The sequence below is a fragment of the Gekko japonicus genome, unplaced genomic scaffold (genome assembly GCF_001447785.1).
Source record: "Gekko japonicus isolate JY-2015 unplaced genomic scaffold, Gekko_japonicus_V1.1 scaffold238, whole genome shotgun sequence".
In the NCBI taxonomy this organism is placed as follows: Eukaryota; Metazoa; Chordata; class Lepidosauria; order Squamata; family Gekkonidae; genus Gekko; species Gekko japonicus.
In genome coordinates this window covers 1,238,147-1,258,123 of record NW_015161411.1, presented here as the reverse complement: position 1 = coordinate 1,258,123, position 19,977 = coordinate 1,238,147, and the positions used below count along the sequence as shown (strand labels likewise).

Sequence of the window (19,977 nt, the reverse complement as noted above, 5' to 3'; positions counted from 1 at the left end):
TCAACAGGAAAGAAGAGAGTTTAAAAATAATACAGGGCATGGTTTCCTGTCCTGAAAAACACAAAAGGCTCTACATCCGACAATAGCACTACAGTTAAGATTAGAACCTCCTCAGGAAACAGTCCATATACAAAAGAACCTCCTCAGGAAAGCTCCTCCATTAGCATGTTCACAGCCTGGGGAACTCCTACAAGATAATGACTCCGCCCTACCCCACCTTCCTGAGTAGATACCATTTTCTTCTCACCTTCACACAGAGAGCACTCTGTCTTTCTGTGTTATACCTCTGAGGATGCCAGTCACAGCTACTGGTGAAACGTCAGGTCCTACAATGCCAAGACCATGGCCATACAACCCGGAAAATCTGCCAAAAGCTAAGTTGGAAACATTTAAGTCCACCATGGAGAAGACCTTGGGACTCTTCCTGTCTGCCAAAGCCAGTGATTGACTCCTTCATCCGTGGACCTGTCTTCTCCACTTAACTTTTTTGCTTGCTTCTTCTCATCCCTTAAGCTGCAGGTGGTGGGGCTTCATAGTTCCTCTTGAAGACCATGCCAGGCTTGTACTGCCTGCCAACCTGGACTGCCCTCCCGCTGAAGAGCTCGTGTGTGAAGGCCTGTGCCAATGGGTATTCCCTCGGGTTCACCGCCTACCTTACTTACATCAACTTGGAGCATGAAGCTGTAGAAGGTGAGAACTCTTCAAAGTCGCACTAGTGGACTGCGCGAGCATTGATGGTAGGCGCTGTTCCCGGTTTTAGGAGTGCTGCCATGATTCTCGATCCCTTCTGCTGTTTCAGGTCCTTGGCTCATGTAGACATAATCTGTAATAACAAGGTTTAGTTATTTTATTACAGTAGATCAGCCCTCATTCTGAGTTCCCTTTTTGGAGATCCCTCCTCACTGAGTAGACCCCCTAAAGGTAGACAGTGGAAAAGGAAAAGAACCATAAAATCCTACTTCTCACCTCTGAGCTACAGGAAATGACTCTTTATGAGCCAGTAAGGAGGCTGTTTTTGGAACACCTAACCTGGGACCAATGCTCCCTCTAAGCTGTAGAGTCTTGTGAGCAAAGATTCTACTTTGTGAGCTACTGGCATTAAAGCTATGAGCGAGCGATTTGGCTACTGCATAAATTAGTTTGCTCTGGAGCCATCCTCCCTGAGCTAGGACAAAAATGTGTGAGCCGGAGGCTAAAAAACTGTGAACTAGCACACACTAACTCATCTTAGAGGGAACACTGCCTGGGACTACAGTTCCCAGAGTGCATTGTGTGTCTTAAAGATACATAACAATTTTTACTGACTACTATTACTATTACTCACTGGAGAAGAGAAAGATTGAAGGTCAAAGGAGACGGGGATGGCAAAGGATGAGATGGTTAGACAGTGTCATAGATGCAACGAACATGAAGTTGAGCAAACGTCAGAGGACGGCAGAAGACAGGAGGGCCTGGCGTGACCTGGTCCATGGGGTCGCGAAGAGTCGGACTCAACTGTGCGACTGAACAACAACAACAATTACTTACAGTTATCTCTGCCGGGGGCAGCACAGCATCTGCTCAACAGTGTCATTTAGCCCTGGTGTTATTAAAATGGGGGATGTGGAAGAGTATAGTATAGCCCGGTCTGGTCAGAACTCAGAAGCTAAGCAGGGTCAGTACTTGAATGGGAGACCACCAAGGAAAACACTGTAGAAGAAGGCAATGGCCAACCACCTCTGCTTCTCACTTGAAAGACCCTTGCTGGGGTCGCCGTAAGTCGGCTGTGACTTTACACTTTACACACACACAGTTAAAGATGAGTTGCAGGGATATAATTTTGTGAGTGAAGGTGGAGTATGGGTTTGCGGGTGAAGCGGGTGTGAGTGATGTCTTCCATCATTCACTGCTGCAGCCGTTACAAGGAGGAGTCCCAAATATACAAATTCCACTAGTAGAAAACACCTTAATGCATACTGTAACTATAATAAGGCATTTTGGAAAATGTTATGACTATGTGGACTCCTCCTGTCAAGTTATACTGACTACATGGGCTTTATGTCTTATCGTCAAGAGAGGAAATATTGTGTCTTATGCCTTATTATAGTTACAGCAGGGCTATTTTTGGGCAGGAACGCACAGGAACGGAGTTCCGGCTGGCTCCCAAGTTGGCCACGCCCAGCAGGAACTCATTAGCATAATAGGCCACACCCAACAGCAGAAACTCATTAGGATTGGCTACATTAGGGGTGTGTGGCCTAACATGCAAAGGAGTTCCTGCTACCAAAAAAGCCCTGGGTTTTGACAACAAACAAGGTAAACAGAATAACAAGCAAAAGGTGGGTGTGGCTGGATGACCATGGGGTAACATGAGGGTGCAGCCTAATGGGCTAATGAGCTGTGCTGTCAGGGGTGTGGCCTAATATGCTAATGAGTTCCTGCTGTTGGGTGTGGCTTATTATGCTAATGAGTTCCTGCTGGGCTTTTTCTACAAAAAGAGCCCTGAGTTACAGTATGCATTCATGTTGTTGTTGTGACACCACCAACTCTATAATTCTTTAATGTATTGTTTTGGCAATCTTTGATGGTGTTTTCTACTAGTGGAATTTGTACATTTGGGATTCCTGTTATACTAGTCTTTTCCCCTTGTTGTTTGGAGTTACAAGAAGGAGGCAGATCGGCTCTGGGGGTGCAGGACGAGCAAGCTGAACGCGGGGGTGAACTATCTGTTGGGAATTAAGGCGGTTTCCATCGCACAGGGGTATTTGTTTATCCGCTGGAGGAGTCGGAGGTGGTGGCTGGCTTTGAAGCCATGACAGGGAGCAGAACCTTCACCTTCCAGATCCAGAACCGGCACCGAGCAGAGGATTGCTGCCTTGACTGTAGCTCCACTTTGAACCAACCGCTCCGCTGCACCAATGGTAAGTGGTGGTCACTCCCCTTCTGCAGTGTTTTGACCCCAGCGATGGCAGCGGTAATAGACACAGAGCAGGGGGTCTCCAACCATCTTGAGCCTATGGGCGTCTCTGGAATTCTGACCCAGCAAGGTGGGCACATCCGCCAAATGGTGGCCACAAAATGGCAGCCACAGGAGGTGGAGTCTATTGGGTATTGTAAATAAGAAGCAGGAGACTGACCAGTTATGAAGGTGCACAGAGAGTTTATATAGTTATAAAGGTGAATATATACAGAGATATTTACAGGCTATTGAACAGCGTGTCGTGCCTTAGTCTATGAGAACTGAGTCCCCTCCAGCTTACTAAGCTGATTGCTATTATGCTAAACCCCAGCCAATCTCCAACAAGGTGATGTAATCACTAACTCTAACAAGACCTGAAAGAGCAACACCTGCTAGAAACACCTGGCTGTAATTACATAATTACTAGCATGACAGCTAGGTCTGACAAACAGATCAAACTGATCTATAGTAACTGCTTGCTACCTCTATCTGACATATATCTCAATAGAGTCAACCAAAAAATGGCTGCCACGGCTTACTTCAGTCACACAGTGATGGCCCTTGTGCTGTGGTGGCAGCTGCTGCCAAAGTAAAGTTTATAAAAATCTGTACAGCCAATCAAATCTCCAATGGCCAATCAGAAGCTTCGTTGGGGAAAAGCCTCACCTGGCCTTGCCCACTTTCTAAAAACTCTTGGTGGGCAACCAGGAAAGGTATCGATGGATGCCATGGTGACCACAGGGATTGTGTTGGGGACCCCTGCCAGAGGGTTTGTATCAAAACTTAGACAGCCTGGGGGGGGGGGGTTAGAATAGTTGCATTGGGATAAGGTTCCTCTGCTTTAGCTGTGTGATAAAGTGAGCTCCTCTCCATTCCAAGAGTGCCTGTCCCAACAGTTCAAAATGCCCTCCATTAATAGAATCATAGATTCACAGAGTTGGAAGGGTCCATACAGGCCATCTAGTCCAACCCCCTGCTCAGTGCAGGATCAGCCTAGAGCATCCCTGACAAGCGTTCATCCAGCCGCTGCTTAAAGACCGCCAGTGACAGGGGACCATCTCCCCAGGCAGCTGATTCCACAGTCACACAACTCTTACTGTCAAAAAGTGTTTCCTAATATCCAGCCGGTACCTCCCCGCCCTTAATTTAAACCCATTCTTGCGAGTCCCCTCCTCTGCTGCCACCAGGAACAGCTCCCTGACCTCCTCTGACAGCCCTTCAAAAACTTCAAGAGAGCAAACATGTCCACTCTCAGCCTCCTCTTCTCCAGATGGAACATTCCCAGGTCCCTCAGTCTTTCCTACTAGGGCTTGGTCTAAAGAGCTTGAATTCCTTAGGACTAGCTACATTAGGCAGGTTTGATTCAAGTCTCGGCTCGGCCATGAAGTTCTCTACCCTCAAATCAAGGCCTTAGTCAAGCCTGCTTTTTCGGCACAGTATTGGCCGATGCAGCTGGGAGCTTGACCAGGACCGTCCAGGCTAGCCCAACCTTGTCAGATCACAAAAGCTAAGCAGGGCCGGCCCTGGTGGATGCTTGAATGGGAGACCACCAAGGGATTCCAGGGTCGCTACACAAAGGCAGGCAATGACAAATGTCTTTTGCCTGGAAGACCTGCGAGGTCGCCATAAACCAGCTGTGATGCAAAAGGCACTTTTCACCACCATCCCGCTGAACCGTCATTAGGATTACAAAGGTGATACTTGTGAAAGGCAGTGCGCTGTGAAGAAAAGTGCTATGCAAATAGCCTTTAGTATCTCACTGAAACTTCCAGACACCTCGTTGACGGTGGCTATTTTTGGACAGGAACACACAGGAACGGAGTTCCGGCTGGCTCCCGAGTCGACCACGCCCAGCAGGAACTCATTAGCATAATAGGCCACACCCAACAGCAGAAACTCATTAGGATTGGCTACATTAGGGGTGTGTGGCCTAACATGCAAAGGAGTCCCTGCTACATAAAAAGCCCTGGGTTTTGACAACAAACAAGGTAAACAGAATAAGAAGCAAAAGGTGGGTGTGGCTGGATAACCACACTTCTGGTAACATGGGGGTGTGGCCTAATATGCTAATGAGCTGTGCTGTCAGGGGTGTGGCCTAATATGCTAATGAGTTCCTGCTGTTGGGTGTGGCCTAGTATGCTAATGAGTTCCTGCTGGGCTTTTTCTACAAAAAGAGCCCTGCGTGATTGCATTTTATATCCCACCTGTTCTGCGGACTCTTGGCAAGCAGAGAGGTGAGTTAGCCCTATAGGGTTGCCAGGTCCCCCCTGGCCACCGACGGGAGCTGGGGGGTAGGGCTGCCAGATCCAGCTTGGGAAACTCCTGGAGACTTCGGGGTGGAGCCTGGGGAGGACAGGGACCTCAGTGGGGTACAATGCCTTGGAGTCCGCCGTCCAAAACATCCCTGTTCTCCAGAGGAGCTGATCTCTGTAGTCTGGAGTTGAGGTGTAATTCCAGGGGATCTCAGGTCCCACCTGGAGGCTGGCATCTCTAGATTCACTGCGACCACTCAGTGAGCACTAACCCTACCATTCCAGTCCAGTCCACTTTTGCACACACCAGGCTGGTTAACGCGATTTCATTTAGTCGCACCCCACTCTAAAAAAAACTTAAAGTGTTGCTTTTGCTGCTCCGACAGATGTGGCCGTTGGATCCCTTTTCTCATTCTTATCCAAGGTCCCAAGCCGAGACGTAGTACACCAACCTAATTAATAACCCAATAAAGTCACTGCCTCCTGTTGTACTTTCTTGCAAGCAAACTAAGTATCTCATCATATTTGCTGTATTTATTTTCCCAACTTTGTTTTGATCACGTTAGTCCTGACTCCCGACCTAAAAGGGTGCACCACAGAGACAAGTTTACGAGCTTCGTGAGAACTAAATCTGAACTAGGAGGGACATCCAAGGGGTTCCAGTCCTAATGTAGTTTCATCCGCACTTCCAGTTTTAATCGAACATGGCCATTTGGGTGGCACGTAGGGTGGCCAGATCTGGGTCGGAAAATGCCTGGAGACTTTGGGGGCAGATCCGGGAGAGGGCGGGGTTTGGGGAGGGGAGGGGCCTCAGCAGGGTCCAATGCCACAGAGTCCACTCTCCAAAGCAGCCATTTTCTCCAGGGCAGCTGATGATCAGCTGTAAAAGTGGGAGATCTCCAGGCCTGACCTGGAGGCTGGCAACCCCAGCAGCACCCAAGGCCAGAGAAACAGGGTTTCCACAGAGATGTTGGAGTAGAGCTACTCTTCCATCTGCATCATGGTCTTGCCAACCAAATAGTGGCTCTCAGGTGGGAATAGGCAGGAAGGCTGTATGTCACTATAGTATTTTCTTGGCACTCTGGGTAATTCAGGGAGAGGTATGGCTTCAAGACAGAGAGGGCTCTTCCACATTCTCAACTTTGTCAATTTCTGTCCATTTTCTGCAGTGTTTTACTCCCTCTAGTGGTCGATTCAATATTACACCACCGGACATACAGCAATGTAATATCGAATTGACCACTAGAGAGCGCAAAATGCATGCCGAAAAGGGGAGGAAGAAACCCCGAAGCAATAGGGACATACAAATGAGGAAAATGATTATGCGGAAGAGAACAGTGGCACAGAGATTTAGGACCCTCCACCGGAAGAAGGAGGAGAAGCCGAGCCGGAACAGCAAGCCCCACCACCTGGGTGCTGGTAGGCAGCCCCGCCCCTGTACTATGTGGCCGTAGTTAGGGAAAAGTAGTCTTAGACTTGTATGCAAACCGCCCAGAGACCCTTCGGGGTCAGGGCGGTATATAAGCTGAATGTATAAATAAATAAAATAAATAAATGTGTAAATAATTTAATATTTAAATTGTTTTCGAGAACACGCCTTGTGTACAGAAGGCACTTCTTGACTCTCCGTCTTCTACCCAGGTCACTTGATCCTTGACGAAGACTTGGCGCGTTCCATGTTCATCATGAGCACCGGCCCCGTCGGGCCCTTGGAAACCTTGACGGTGGTCTTCAGCAGCAACCAGGAGCTGGCGACCCTGCCGAACGGCGCCCTGCGCGTCCTCTTCCCCTCTGTGCTCACGCCCTTCGTTCTCTCTGTCCCTGAAAGTGAAAGTGAGGCGGGAGGCTTGTGTGACGACAGGTTGGCCCTATGGTGATTTTCATGGCTTCCTTGGAGTTTATGCCATATGGCAGGGGTGGTGGTGGAGAGGACTGAGGAGGCCACGGAAGCTGCCGCTTACCCGTGCAGGCTCCCAGTTTGCAGCCCAGTATCACCTAATCCGGGGGTCCCCAGCTTTTCGCAGCCTGCAGGCACCTTTGGAATTCTGAGATAGGACGGTGGGCGCAGCCACAAAATGGCTGCCACAAAATGGCTCCTGCAGGAGGCGGAGCCAGCCACAGAATGGCTGCCGCAGCTTAACTTCAGTCACACAGTGAAGATCCTTCTGCTGTGGTGGCAGGTGCTGCCAAGGCAAGGTTTTTTTAAAATCTGGACAGGAAATCAGTCCTCTAAAAACACTGGGTGGGGAGCTGTGGAGTCTCGTGAGCAAAAAATCTACTTTGGGAGCTACTGGCATTAAAGTTGTGAGCGAGCGATTGGGCGACGGCATAAATCAGTCTGCTCTGGAGCAGTGTTCCCTCTAAGCCGAGTTACCGCGAGCTAGCTCACAGTTTTTTAGCCTCCGGCTTGCAGATTTTTGCCTTAGCTCAGGAAGGAGGGTTCCAGAGCAAACAAATTTATGCCGTAGCCAAATCACTCACTCGCAACCTTAACACCACTAGCTCACAAAGTAGAATCTTTGCTCACAGGCCTCCACAGCTGAGAGGGAGCATTGCTCTGGAGCCATCCCTTCCTGAGCTAAGACAGAAATGTGTGAGCCAGAGGCTAAAAAAACTGTGAGCTGGCTCACACTCACTCAGCTTAGAGGGAACACTGGCGGGCACCAGGAAAGGTGTTGGTGGGCACCCGTGGGGACCCTGGTGGGGACCCCATAATCTAAACCTTGTAGGACACTCTTCCTAGGGTGGTCTTCCCTGTGCTGTGTAGCCTTGATGTTGCTTCGTGAGGGGCATTGCTGCCGATTGGCTCTCTACTGGATAAACGGAGAGCAGCAAAAAGGTGTTTGGAGGATTCTTCCCTTAAAGATAGTTTGAGACAGGGGTCATTTCCTGCAGGAGCGCACAGGAGCGGAGCTCCAGCAGCAAAGAGCCCAGGGGGTGGACACATGCAACAAGCCCACCCCCTTCTCCCAGCAGCCCTCAGTCAGAGCAAGAAGCAGCCAGGTAAGTTGTAGAGCTTCCCCTTCCCCCCTGGTCCAAAACAGTGCAGTGGCACCTTTAAGACCAAGTTTTATTCAGGTACAAGCTCTCCCTCCTCTGTGAGGGCAGATCTGCACGTTCCCCCCCCACCCTCCAATAGCTAGCAATCCAAAACAGTCCAGTGGAGCCTGAGCGGTGGGTGTTGCCTTCTGACACACTTCTGTGAATTTAGGCAGATCATGAGAAGGGAGGGCAGGAATGGTTGCATCTGAGCTTAGTTCTCGTGGCCCTTTCTCACACACCCGGAGAAAGGCTGATCGCCACTTTGGAGCCAGGAAGTGATTTTCTCCAGGCCAGTTTGGCTGGGGATCCTGGAGGTTTTTTGTCATCTTCTGGGCATGGAACAGGGGTCACTGGAGGTGTGGGGGGGAGGTATTTGTGAATTTCCTGCATTGTGCAGGGGGTTGGTCTAGATGACCCTGGAGGTCCCTTCCAACTCTATGATTCTATGACAGCTCATACCCCAAAAATCGCGTTGGTCTCTAAGGTCCTTTGGGACTTGAATCTAATTGTTCTGTTAAGAAGGCTTTTAGGAACTAGAAAGGATTTGGAGGAGAACAAAGATGACACAGGTTTTGGAATATGTCTGTGAACACTTTTAGCTCAGAGCAGGGGTGGAGTTTCTCTTTTTTCCCCATTACCATTTTTTTTATTGCGGCCAATGGGCCACACATTTCTTTTTCATTACTCTCCTTTATATCCTTATGGAGACCTGCTATTTTGAACCAGTATTGCTTACCTATCTCATCGGATTTTCTCTCTAAACAAATCCTCCACTCTATGATATGACTCTATGATATCACTCTATGAGGACGGCGGAAGACAAGAGGGCCTGGCGTGATCTTGTCCATGGGGTCGCGAAGAGTCGGACTCGACTGTGCGACTGAACAACAACAACAAATTATATCCTTTAGACCTTAAAATTTCCCACCATTTAATTTCTTGCTCCTTTTCTATGATAGTTTCTAATGGCGCCCATCTAGAGGGTCTTCTTAGCCAGTGCGGTTGCCATTTCCTCCAGACTTCTAATGTTGATCTTCTAGGGCCTATTGTTAATTTCAGATCTTTAGCCTTAACTTTGTGAAAAAATACCTAATCTTCCTATATTGTGATTCATCTCATCCTCAAATCTAACCCATTTCAGTTCTTTTTCCTCACCTAATTCTAGTAATGATTTCAGTTGGAATGCCTCATAGTACTTATTTAAGTCATACCCAGTGAGTGTCCATGACATGAATGGGGATTTGAAACCAGGTCTCCCAGATACTAGTCTGACACACTTAACCACTATACCCCACTGGCTCTCTCTATATACAGGGGTCATTTCGCAGAAAAAGAGCTAGGGGGACTCATTAGCATAACTCATTAGCATATGCCACACCCCCTGACATCACCGGAATTGTGTCCTCCCCACAGCCGGCGGCGACCTCCAGCAGGGAGCTCCAGGCCCCGCCCTCCCGCACCTCACCCGGGGGGATGGCGTCCCCCGCGTCCCCCCCCAAATGACCCCTGTCTATATATATCAAATGCCCCACCCCTTTAATAATTCTCATTCTCTTGAGAAGCAGCTGACATCACCCAAAAGCGGTATGCTGAGAATGTGGGCTGAATGGAATTGTGCCGGGTCAGGTGTGCAGGGAAACCCTTGTGAAATGACCCCAGAAATGTACCCTGACTCGTGACTCAGTTAGCATGGTTTTGCAAAGCTGTTGAAAACGAGCCCTTTGACACTGAAGCAGAACGATCCCTTGCGGTTTCCTTGCTCGTTGTTCTTTTAAACGTACCCTGATGGGAGAGATACGTAAAAATAGATTTTCTCCTTCCAAAAACGGTGGCCGTTCCAGGCTGCTGTCTCTCTGGGATACGTTCGTACAGCTCAGGACAACAATGGGGTTTTCTTTAAGCTGGTAATGAGATTTCCCCTCTTTATTTAAAAAAAAGCCTCACTCCAAGGATGTATTTGCATTTTCCCCAACCAAGCCTGGTAGTAAAAATCCATGCGATAAGTTCCTGGCACGCCTTAGGCTGGGTAGCCAATATATCCCATGCGCATAATGGATCATTTTCAGATCTGTCAAGATAAAGGTCGCATATCAAGTTGCTCTCTACCCTTTTCGGGCCAGGCAAATCTAACATATGATTTTTTTTCTCTGTTCTGCTTCAGTTCCACCAGTTGCTTTAGATCCAGTGGGATGAAGAGTGAGCAGTCTTTCCTCCTGCCACCCAAAGACACAGATATCTTCAAAGGGGACGTCTACAATCCCTTCCCCTACGAGTTCAGTTTTGAAATGCTGGTTAAAGGACCCTGTTTGCTGGCAGGTATTTGTCCATAGCATATATTTATTGGGATATTTGGTTAATATAGGCCCCGGTCACACGGGCCAGATAACGCGGGGGGGGGGGCGTGGCTGATTGCCCCGGAGCAAAATAAAGCACGGTAGCCCAATCACACGGTCCCCCGAGTCTCCGTGCTTCAGCTGTTAGCTGGTGATCACACGGCAATGCTGCAGCGTGGCAAAGAAGCGGCGCAGCACAATCACACAAGTGTTTCGCGTTTGTGTGCATGCGCAGTTCCGCGGAGCAGCACTGCTTTCAGTGTCATGTTTGTGCGCATGCGCTTACGAAAAACATCCGGTTTGCGACAGGACGTGGACGGGCGCCGGATGCCACGAGATACTAGCACTCCCGCGATCAGACGGCCGCCTGTGCCGCGTGTTTTCCGGATACTAGTGCACTTTTTTTGGTACTTTTTAACTCCGCATCTTTGGCGGGACGCCACGGGTTGGCCATGGGTGCGCGACGCTTCCCAGATGTTGCAGTGTGATCGCGCCCCGAAAATCCGCACAACATTCGTGCCTTTTGCGCAGCAAATTCTCCGTGTGACTGCGGCCATAGTAGAGTTTTGCCCGGTCACAGAAGCCTGCTATTGAGTGCGGTAAATAAATCTCCCAGGAAGAATATTGCAAAAAAGGGTAAACTTTATTTAAGTAGGTCCAGTTCACATTCAGGTTGCAGTTGAAAGAAGAGAAAGAAGCCTAATCTAAAGAGTCCTTCCCCTATGACAAATGAGGGCATTGTCTCTACAGGGGAAACCTGCAGAGACAGGTGCCTCTCTCCATGTTGAGAGAGTGAGAGGATAAACAGGGGAGACCTGCAGAGACAGGTGCCTCCATGGAAGGCCATGTTGAGAGAGTGAGAGGATAAACAGGGGAGACCTGCAGAGACAGGTGCCTCCATGGAAGGCCATGTTGAGAGAGTGAGAGGATAAACAGGGGAGACCTGCAGAGACAGGTGCCTCCATGGAAGGCCATGTTGAGAGAGTGAGAGGATAAACAGGGGAGACCTGCAGAGACAGGTGCCTCCATGGAAGGCCATGTTGAGAGAGTGAGAGGATAAAGAGAGAGAAGGGGTCAGAGGGCAGCTCCCATGTTTAGACAAAGAGAGGGATCCTATTCAAGGAGATAACTCCTATATGCACTTAGAGTGACGTAGCGTGCCCCCCAACGTCCAGGCATGCTGAGTCACTCAGTCCAACAATATTCTCCCTTCTGTTTTTGAAAGACCACACTGTTGTTCAAGCCGAATCTGCAACCCTGTCGTATCCATGCAAGGAAGTCCCCTTTCTGCACAGATACCCCCTCTGTTCCTGGCAACCTACACGGCCAAAAAGGGAACTGGTCAGGTTACAGACTAGCACTGCTTACCTGGGCTTCTGGTCCAAAGGCTGCCCTGCTAGAATTTGGTCCAAAAGCTGGAGGAGTGCCTGCTTTAGTTGCAGGGTTGCCAGCTCCAGTTTGGAAAATTTCTGTAGAGTTTGGGGGTGGGAAAAAACTGAGGGGGGGGGAAATTGGGGGTGGAGCCTGAGGGGAGGAACTTCAATGGGGTATAATGCTGTAGAGTCCACCTTCCAGAGAGGACGTGATCTCCAAGGGAACTGATTTCTGGTTCCCAGAAATGAGTTGTAATCCCAGGGGATCTCCAGCCATCACCTGGAGATTGGCAACACTATAATTTGGGGGGTTTCTGATGCTTCAGATGTTCTGCCGTATAATGCATTTATTTATTTATTTACGTTCAATTTATATCCCGCTTTGCCGGTGTAAGCTGGCTCAAGGCGGCTTACACAAGTTAAAATGCAGTAAAACCGATAAATGCAATAAAATTACAATATGAACAATTACATAAAGTCAGGGCTCTTTTGGGGGAGGAACGCACAGGAACGGAGTTCCGGCTGGCTCCCAAGTTGGCCACGCCCAGCAGGAACTCATCAGCATAATAGGCCACACCTAACAGCAGAAACTCATTAGGATTGGCTACAATTAGGGGTGTGTGGCCTAACATGCAAAGGAGTTCCTGCTCCAAAAAAAAGCCCTGGGTTTTGTCAACAAACAAGGTAAAGAGAATAAGAAGCAAAAGGTGGGTGTGGCTGGATGACCACACTTCTGGTAACAGGTGTGTGTGGCCTAATATGCAAATGAGCTGTGCTGTCAGGGGTGTGGACTAATATGCTAATGAGTTCCTGCTGTTGGGCACCACCTATTATGCTAATGAGTTCCTGCTGGGCTTTTTCTACAAAAAAAGCCCTGCATAAAGTGCTAATATAAACAGATGGTGGGAATTTCGGCACATGGTCCGATGGGGAGAGGCCATGTCCGGCATTGTTACGTAGGGCTGTAGTATGTTCAGTTTACGAAAGTTGTCAGTGGCGGCTCCTAATCGAAGACCTGGTGGAAGAGCTCCGTTTTACTGGCCCTGCGGAACTGTAGAAGGTTCCGCAGGGCTCCGATCTCCTCCAGGAGCTGATTCCACTGTGGAGCCACCACTGAATCAGATGCGGCATGATTAGGCTTGCCAAGTCCCCCCAGGGGGCAGGGAAACCCCGCCCCAGAGGCCCGTTCCCCGCCGTCGGCAGATCGGGCCCCGGGGGAAACTCCACCCCGACGTGCACGTCACCCGGAAGTGACGCGGGCACTCCGGGCACGCTGGGGGTGGGGCAACAGTCATCCGAGGGAAAACTCTATGGCTGCTGCATAAACTAGTTTGATCGGGAGCCATCCTTCCTGAGCTAAGACAAAAATGTGTGAGCCGGAGGCTAAAGAAACCTGTGAGCTAGTTCACACTAACTCAGCATAGAGGGAACACTGGATATGAACTCTCAACCTCCATCCATCCAAGTCAGGGAGATCTGGACTTTTTTTGGTGTAGTGGTTAAGTGCGTGGATTCTAATGTGGGAGAACCGGGTTTGATTCCCCACTTCTCCAGTTACGCATGCTGGATGACCTTGGGCAAGCCATAATTCTCTCAGAGCTGTCCTTGAAAAGACCAGTTTCTGTCAGAGCTCTCTCAGCCCCACCTACCTCACTAGGCGTCTGTTGTGGGGAGGGGGAGGGAAATGAGTTTGTAAGGCGCTCTGAGACTCCTTTGGGTAGTGAAGGGCAGGGTATAAATCCAATCTCCTCCTCTTCCTCCCTCACATCTGCCTTTCCTTTCCTTTCACACCCTCCCTGATGTCAGAAACTGTGATACTAGGACAGTGGAGGATAATTTCTTGCACTAAGGAGGGCCGAAGGAAGTGGCGGTGAATGAAACCGTTCCAGAATTGCTTCGCACACTTTGCAGCAGCGGGTGAAGGATTTATAAAAGCTCATTGAAACTAGAGGACCATTTATTTTTTAACAGGGCAAAGGAAGAATATCAGGCTCCTTAGTCAGTTCACACCACACAGGACTTCATAAGAAGATAAGTGTTTATTGGCAGATCCAGTACTAAAGAACACGTGTACAACTTGTGTCAGGAATGGACGGCAGTAGAAGGGCCTCTGACTTATAGTGAAATCCAACATTCCCCCTGTAAGCATAAGCCAATGGTTATAGTTCGCGCGCTTGCCAAAGCAAGCAGGCAGAGCAGTGAAGCCATTAACTTTTCCAGCTGTGGAAGTGGTAGCTGGAACATCTGCAAGGTCAAGCATAAGATAGCAGACAGTAGCTGGGCAGGGTAGAGCTGAGAGCGAGAAGGAGGATACCCCTCCACCATCCAGATCCATGACAGGGCTACCTAACAAAGAATCAACATCATTTTTAAAAAAAAAAAAGTATCCTTGCATATCTACATTTTTTTAAAAAGCCTCTCTCTCTTTTTTGCTGAGCCTATTATTTTATCTGATGACAGATGGATGCGGGAGAGAAAGGAGGGAACGGGAGGGAGGGAGGCGGAAGAAGCTTGGTGGAACTCGGAGCGTATGCTGGAGACCAGCACGGGGAATTAATCCCATTACGCTTTGGCTGAAATCCCATGCCTTCTTAAGAGGCTGCGCTCCGGGCTTCGGTCTCATAAAAATGTCTCCTGTGCTGAAGAACGGCTTTTGTGTCAGAAATAAAAACGGGATGATGAATATTATCGACCTCAGCAAAAGATCCAACATCTGCATTCTGTGTAAAGCTGCTTGGGTAGAGAGGCGCTGCTGTGAACCATCATTTTAAGCTTTTATAAATTTATGAACCTCAGAAGAGCCCTGCTGGGTCAGACCAGTGGTCCATTTAGTCCAGCATCCTGTCTCACACAGCGGCCCACCAGTTCCTATGGAGGGCCAACAACAGGGCAGAGAGGCCGAGGCCTTCATAAGAACCTCAGAAGACCCCTGCTGGATCAGACTGGTGGTAAATCCAGTCCAGCATCCTGTCTCACACAGCAGCCAACCAGGTCCTCTGGACAGCCAACAACAGGGCACAGAGGCCGAGGTCTTCATAAGAACATCAGAAGAGCCCGGCTGGATCCAACCAGTGGTCCCTCTAGTCCAGCATCCTGTCTCACACAGCCAGTTCCTCTGGACAGCCAACAACAGGGCACAGAGGCTGAGGCCTTCATAAGAACATCAGAAGAGCCCTGCTGGATCAGACCAGTGGCCCATCTAGTCCAGCATCCTGTCTCACACAGTGGCCAACCAGTTCCTCTGGAGGGCCAGCAACAGGGCATAGAGGCCTTCATAAAAACGTAAGAAGAGCCCTGTTGGATCGGACCAGTGGTCCATCTAGTCCAGCATCCTTTCTCACACAGCGGCCAGCCGGTTCCTCTGGAGGTCCAACTACAGGGCAAAGAGGCCAAGGCCTTCATAAGAACATCAGAAGTCCATCTAGTCCAGCATCCTGTCTCACTCAGTGGCCAACCAGTTCCTCTTGGAGCACAAATCCGTGCCCCATGAGTTTCCGGGGTCTAATGGGGAACACACAGTCGGAGTCCAGTGAGTTCTATAACCAACTGTTTATTACAATAACAGGAGATACAGAACTGGAGGCCAGAGCACCCAGTGTTACCAAGTTGATCTCTGCTCTGGACAGGAAGGGCAGCAGATCTTATACCCAAAATGACGATGGCTTACAATCAATAAACAACACAATCGGTTCCAAACAGGTAGCATCAAAGGAGCTAGCATCTTTACATTGGTGTACTCAGGGGTCATTTCATGCAGGAGCGCACAGCAGCGGACCTCCGGCAGTAAAGAGCCCAGGGGGCGGGCATATCCAACAAGCCCCACCCCCTGCTCCCAGCAGCCCTCAGTGAGAGCAAGAAGCAGCCAGGTAAGTTGCAGAGCTCCCCCCGACCCCCCCGGTCCAAAACAGTCCAGTGGCACCTTTAAGACCAACTATTATTCAGGTACAAGCTCTCCCCCCTCTGCGAGGACAGATCTGCATGTCCATCCCCCCAATAGCTAGCAATCCAAAACAGTCCAGTGGAGCCTGAGCGGTGGGTGTTGCCTTCTGACACACTTCTAGTGATGTCGGGGTGTGTGGCATATGCAAATAAGTTATGCTAATTTGTGCTAATGAGCTCCTGCACCTTTTTTTCTATGAAATGACCCCTGGGTGTATCCCAATACTGGCTAAGGTTACAGACATTTCCATTTATTTATCTGACTCAGCTTTCTCATGGATCACTGCCTTGAGGGGGCTTGCGTGGTTCGATGAGGCTGTGGGCTATGCCGTGGAGGGCCACCCAGGATGGACAGGCCACAGCAGAGAACTCAGACAAAATGTGATCCACCGGAGAAAGAAATGGCAACCCGCTCTTTGGAAACAAGATAAAGTGCCAGAGGTATGGGATTGGATAAAAAAAATGCTCTTCATGGCGGAAATGGATAAACTGACAAGAAAACTTAATGGCAAAGAAGATGAAGAATTTTATGAAGAATGGAAAGACTTTAAAGACTATGTAGAAGAAAAATGGGATGTAAAAATACTTTGATAAGTTTTAATAATTATTAGAATGGACTAGGGAAAATAATTTACTGAAGTGATGTATCTAAGTAAAGTTACCTGAATAAGAAGTTATAATGTGTAGAGGATTAAGCTGAAAATAAGATAAGATAATAAGGGGGAAATCGCACTGTGGGAAGCTTTGTAACGGGGGGAGGGGAGTTAAAAGAAAATGGATATATAAAAACGAAATAATTTGAATGAATGAATGTGATGATGTATCCTAAGAATAAAAATAGTTTCAAAAAAAAGAAAAAAAAGAAATGGCAACCCGCTCCAGTATCTTCGCCAAGAAAACCCCATGGACAGTAATAAAAGGCAAAAAGATATGACCCCGGAAGATGAGCCCCTCAGGTCGGAAGGTGTCCAGTATGCTACTGGGGAAGAGCAGAGGTACAAGTAACCCCAGAAAGAGTGAAGTGTCTGATGGTGAAAGGAAAGTCCGATGCTGCAAAGAACAATACTGCATAGGAACCTGGAATGTAAGACAGTGTTGTGGATGAAATTAAGCAAATTCCGGAGCACTGCGGCCTGGCGTGATGTGGTCCATGGGGTCCCGAACAGTCAAACTCGACAGCAATCTGACCCAGAGACATTAAGGTGCATTGAGGTCTTCTTCTGGAATTCTTCAAGGCCCTTTGCATCTGTATGAGATGGGGAGCTTCCCAGATAAGGTGTGACTTCTAACACAATCCTTGGCTCTTATCAGACCTCCCAGTCCCTGGCACTATGAGGGAGGATTGCTGTCTGGGAACATACAGAGCCCCAGCAATGTTTTTCTAACACAGGTCTATGGGCCATAAATGTCCTTCAGAGCAATTCAATTAACAAAGATCACAGTTGAACCAAATGGTTTCGGTTTTTAGGCACATTCCTTTCTGCCCTCTTCCTGAGTTAACTCAAGGTCTTTTGACACGGAGAAATACTTTTCTAAAATCCACCTCTACTTTCCCCTATGCAACATGATTTCTAAACTCTATTTTTTCTATTAAAACAAAGCTTTTTGGCTTAACTAATTAATGCACTACGTTATTACAGGTACTCATGCATATCAAAGCTACAAGATTTCATCTCTACTAATCCCATGTCCTACACTCTGGACAGCCAAGGCCTTCCTAAGAACATCAGAAGAGCCCTGCTGGGTCAGACTAGTGGTCCATTCTAGTCCAGCATCCTGTCTCACACAGGGGCCAACCAGTTCCTCCGGAGGGCCAACAACAGGGCACAGAGGCCTTCATAAGAACATAAGAAGATACCTGCTGGGTCAGGCCAGTGGTCCATCTAGTCCAGCATCCTGTCTCACACAGTGACCAACCAGTTCCTCCGGAGGGCCAACAACAGAGCATAGAGGCCTTCATAAGAACATCAGAAGTGCCCTGCTGGGACTGACCAGTGGTCCACCTAGTCCAGCATCCTGTCTCACACAGTGACCAACCAGTTCCTCCGGAGGGCCAACAACAGGGCACAGAGGCCGAGGCCTTCATAAGAACACAAGAAGAGCCCTGCTGGGTCAGACCAGTGTTCCATCTAGTCCAGCATCCTGTCTCACACAGTGACCAACCAGTTTCTCCGGAGGGCCAACAACAGAGCATAGAGGCCTTCATAAGAACATCAGAAGAGCCCTGCTGGGTCAGACCAGTGGTCCACCCATTCCAGCTTCCTGTCTCACACAGGGGCCAACCAGTTCCTCCGGAGGGCCAACGACAGGGCAGAGAGGCTGAGGCCTTCCCCTGATGTTGCCTCCTGGCTCTGGGAATCAAAGGATTAGTGCCTCCGAATATGGGGATTCCCCTCGGTCACCATGGCTAGTAGCCACTGATAGACTTATCCTCCATGAATCTGTCTAATCCCCTTTTAGAGCTGTCTACCCCTGTGGCCATCACTACCTCCTCTGGCAGCGAATCCCACAAATTTAATCACTCCCTGTGTAAAGTAGTATTTCCTTTTGTCCATCCTGAACCTACTTCCCATCAGCTTCATTGCGTCCCCTCGAGTTCTACTATTTGGGGAGAGGGAGGAAAAGTTCTCTTGGTCCACTCTCTCCACCCCAGGAATAATTTTATAAAACTCTATCATGCCCCCCCCTTTGTCGTCTCTTTTCTCCACTTAAAACTCCCAGACTCTTCAGCCTTTCCGCCTAGGGGAGGTGCTTCAACCTCCTCATCGTCTTGGTTGCCCTCTGTACTTTTTTCCAGCTCTGCCATGTCCTTTTTGAGATAGAGTGTAATTCCAGGATATCTCCAGACCCCATCTGAAGGTCGGTGACCCCAGTCCCCATTCAAGTATACTTTGTTGTTGTTCAGTCACACAGTCGATTCCGACTCTTCGCGACCCCATGGACCAGATCACGCCAGGCCTTCCTGTCTTCCGCCGTCCTCTGAAGTTGGCTCAACTTCATGTTCGTTGCATCTATGACACTGTCTAACTATCTCATCCTTTGCCGTCCCCGTCTTCTTTGACCTTCAGTCTTTCCCAGCATCGGGGTCTTCTCCAGTGAGTGCTCCCTTCTCATTGGGTGGCCAAAGTATTTGAGCTTCAGTTTCATTATCTGGCCTTCCAGGGAACAGGCAGGGTTGATTTCTTTTAGGATTGACTGATTTGATCTCCTTGCAGTCCAAGGGACTCTCAAGAGTCTTCTCCAGCACCATAGTTCAAAAGAATCTATTCTTCGGCGCTCGGCCTTCCTTATAGTCCAACTCTCGCAGCCATACATGACTACTGGGAATACCATTGCTTTGACCATGCGGACTTTTGTTGGCAGAGTGATGTCTCTACTTTTTATCATGCTGTTTAGGTTCGCCATCGCTTTCCTCCCAAGGAGCAGGCGTCTTTTAATTTCATGGCTGCTATAAGAATAAGAATATAAGAATAAGAAGTATACTATGAAGTGTCAAAACTTTTGTATTTGTGATAGCTCATTCACACGTACAAGTCCTCTGACACATACAAGTCCTCAGGGGCAGACTCAATAAGGATGACAATGCCAACCTCCAGGTAGGACCTGAAGATCCCCCAGAATCATCTCATCTCGAGACTGCAGAGATCAGTTCCCCTGGAGAAAATGATTGTGTTGGAGGGTGGACTCTATGACATCGTACCCCACTGAGGTCCCTGTCCTCCCCAGGCTCCACCCCCAAATCTCCAGGAGTTTCCCAACCTGGTTCTGGCAACCCCCCCCCCCATCCCCTGCCGGTGGCCAGCGGGACCTGGCAACCCTCATCTATATATCTAATAGTGAAGGTGCCCCCTGCGTGCGGATATCTAAATCCGCACATCGGGGGCACCTGGGGGGCAGGGAGATTTTCCTGCGCATGTAGGGCAATGCCCAATGCAGAAACATATGAAAAGTTGGAATAAATATTTAAATTACCTAAAAAGTAAAAGAGCATTCCCTGTGCGTGCGCAGAGAACGCTCTGGGAACTCTAGTGGGCCGGTGGCTGGAAGGCGCTCAGGCCTCACTGCTGGAGCTGGGGGGGGGGAAGGAGATTGGCGGGGCC

At 49.0% G+C, this 19,977-nt stretch overlaps 1 protein-coding gene across 1 annotated transcript in view; it reads left to right on the top strand.

Annotated features, from left to right (window-relative positions):
• Positions 1 to 551: 551 nt before the first annotated feature.
• VWA5B2 (von Willebrand factor A domain containing 5B2) overlaps positions 552 to 19,977 on the top strand; it is a 68,121-nt gene continuing 48,695 nt past the window's right edge. The window contains exons 1-4 of the mRNA XM_015426867.1: positions 552 to 690; positions 2,739 to 2,900; positions 6,832 to 7,051; positions 10,394 to 10,548. Of these exons, the coding sequence (XP_015282353.1) occupies positions 552 to 690; positions 2,739 to 2,900; positions 6,832 to 7,051; positions 10,394 to 10,548 (676 nt within the window). The remainder of the gene's footprint in view (positions 691 to 2,738; positions 2,901 to 6,831; positions 7,052 to 10,393; positions 10,549 to 19,977) is intronic.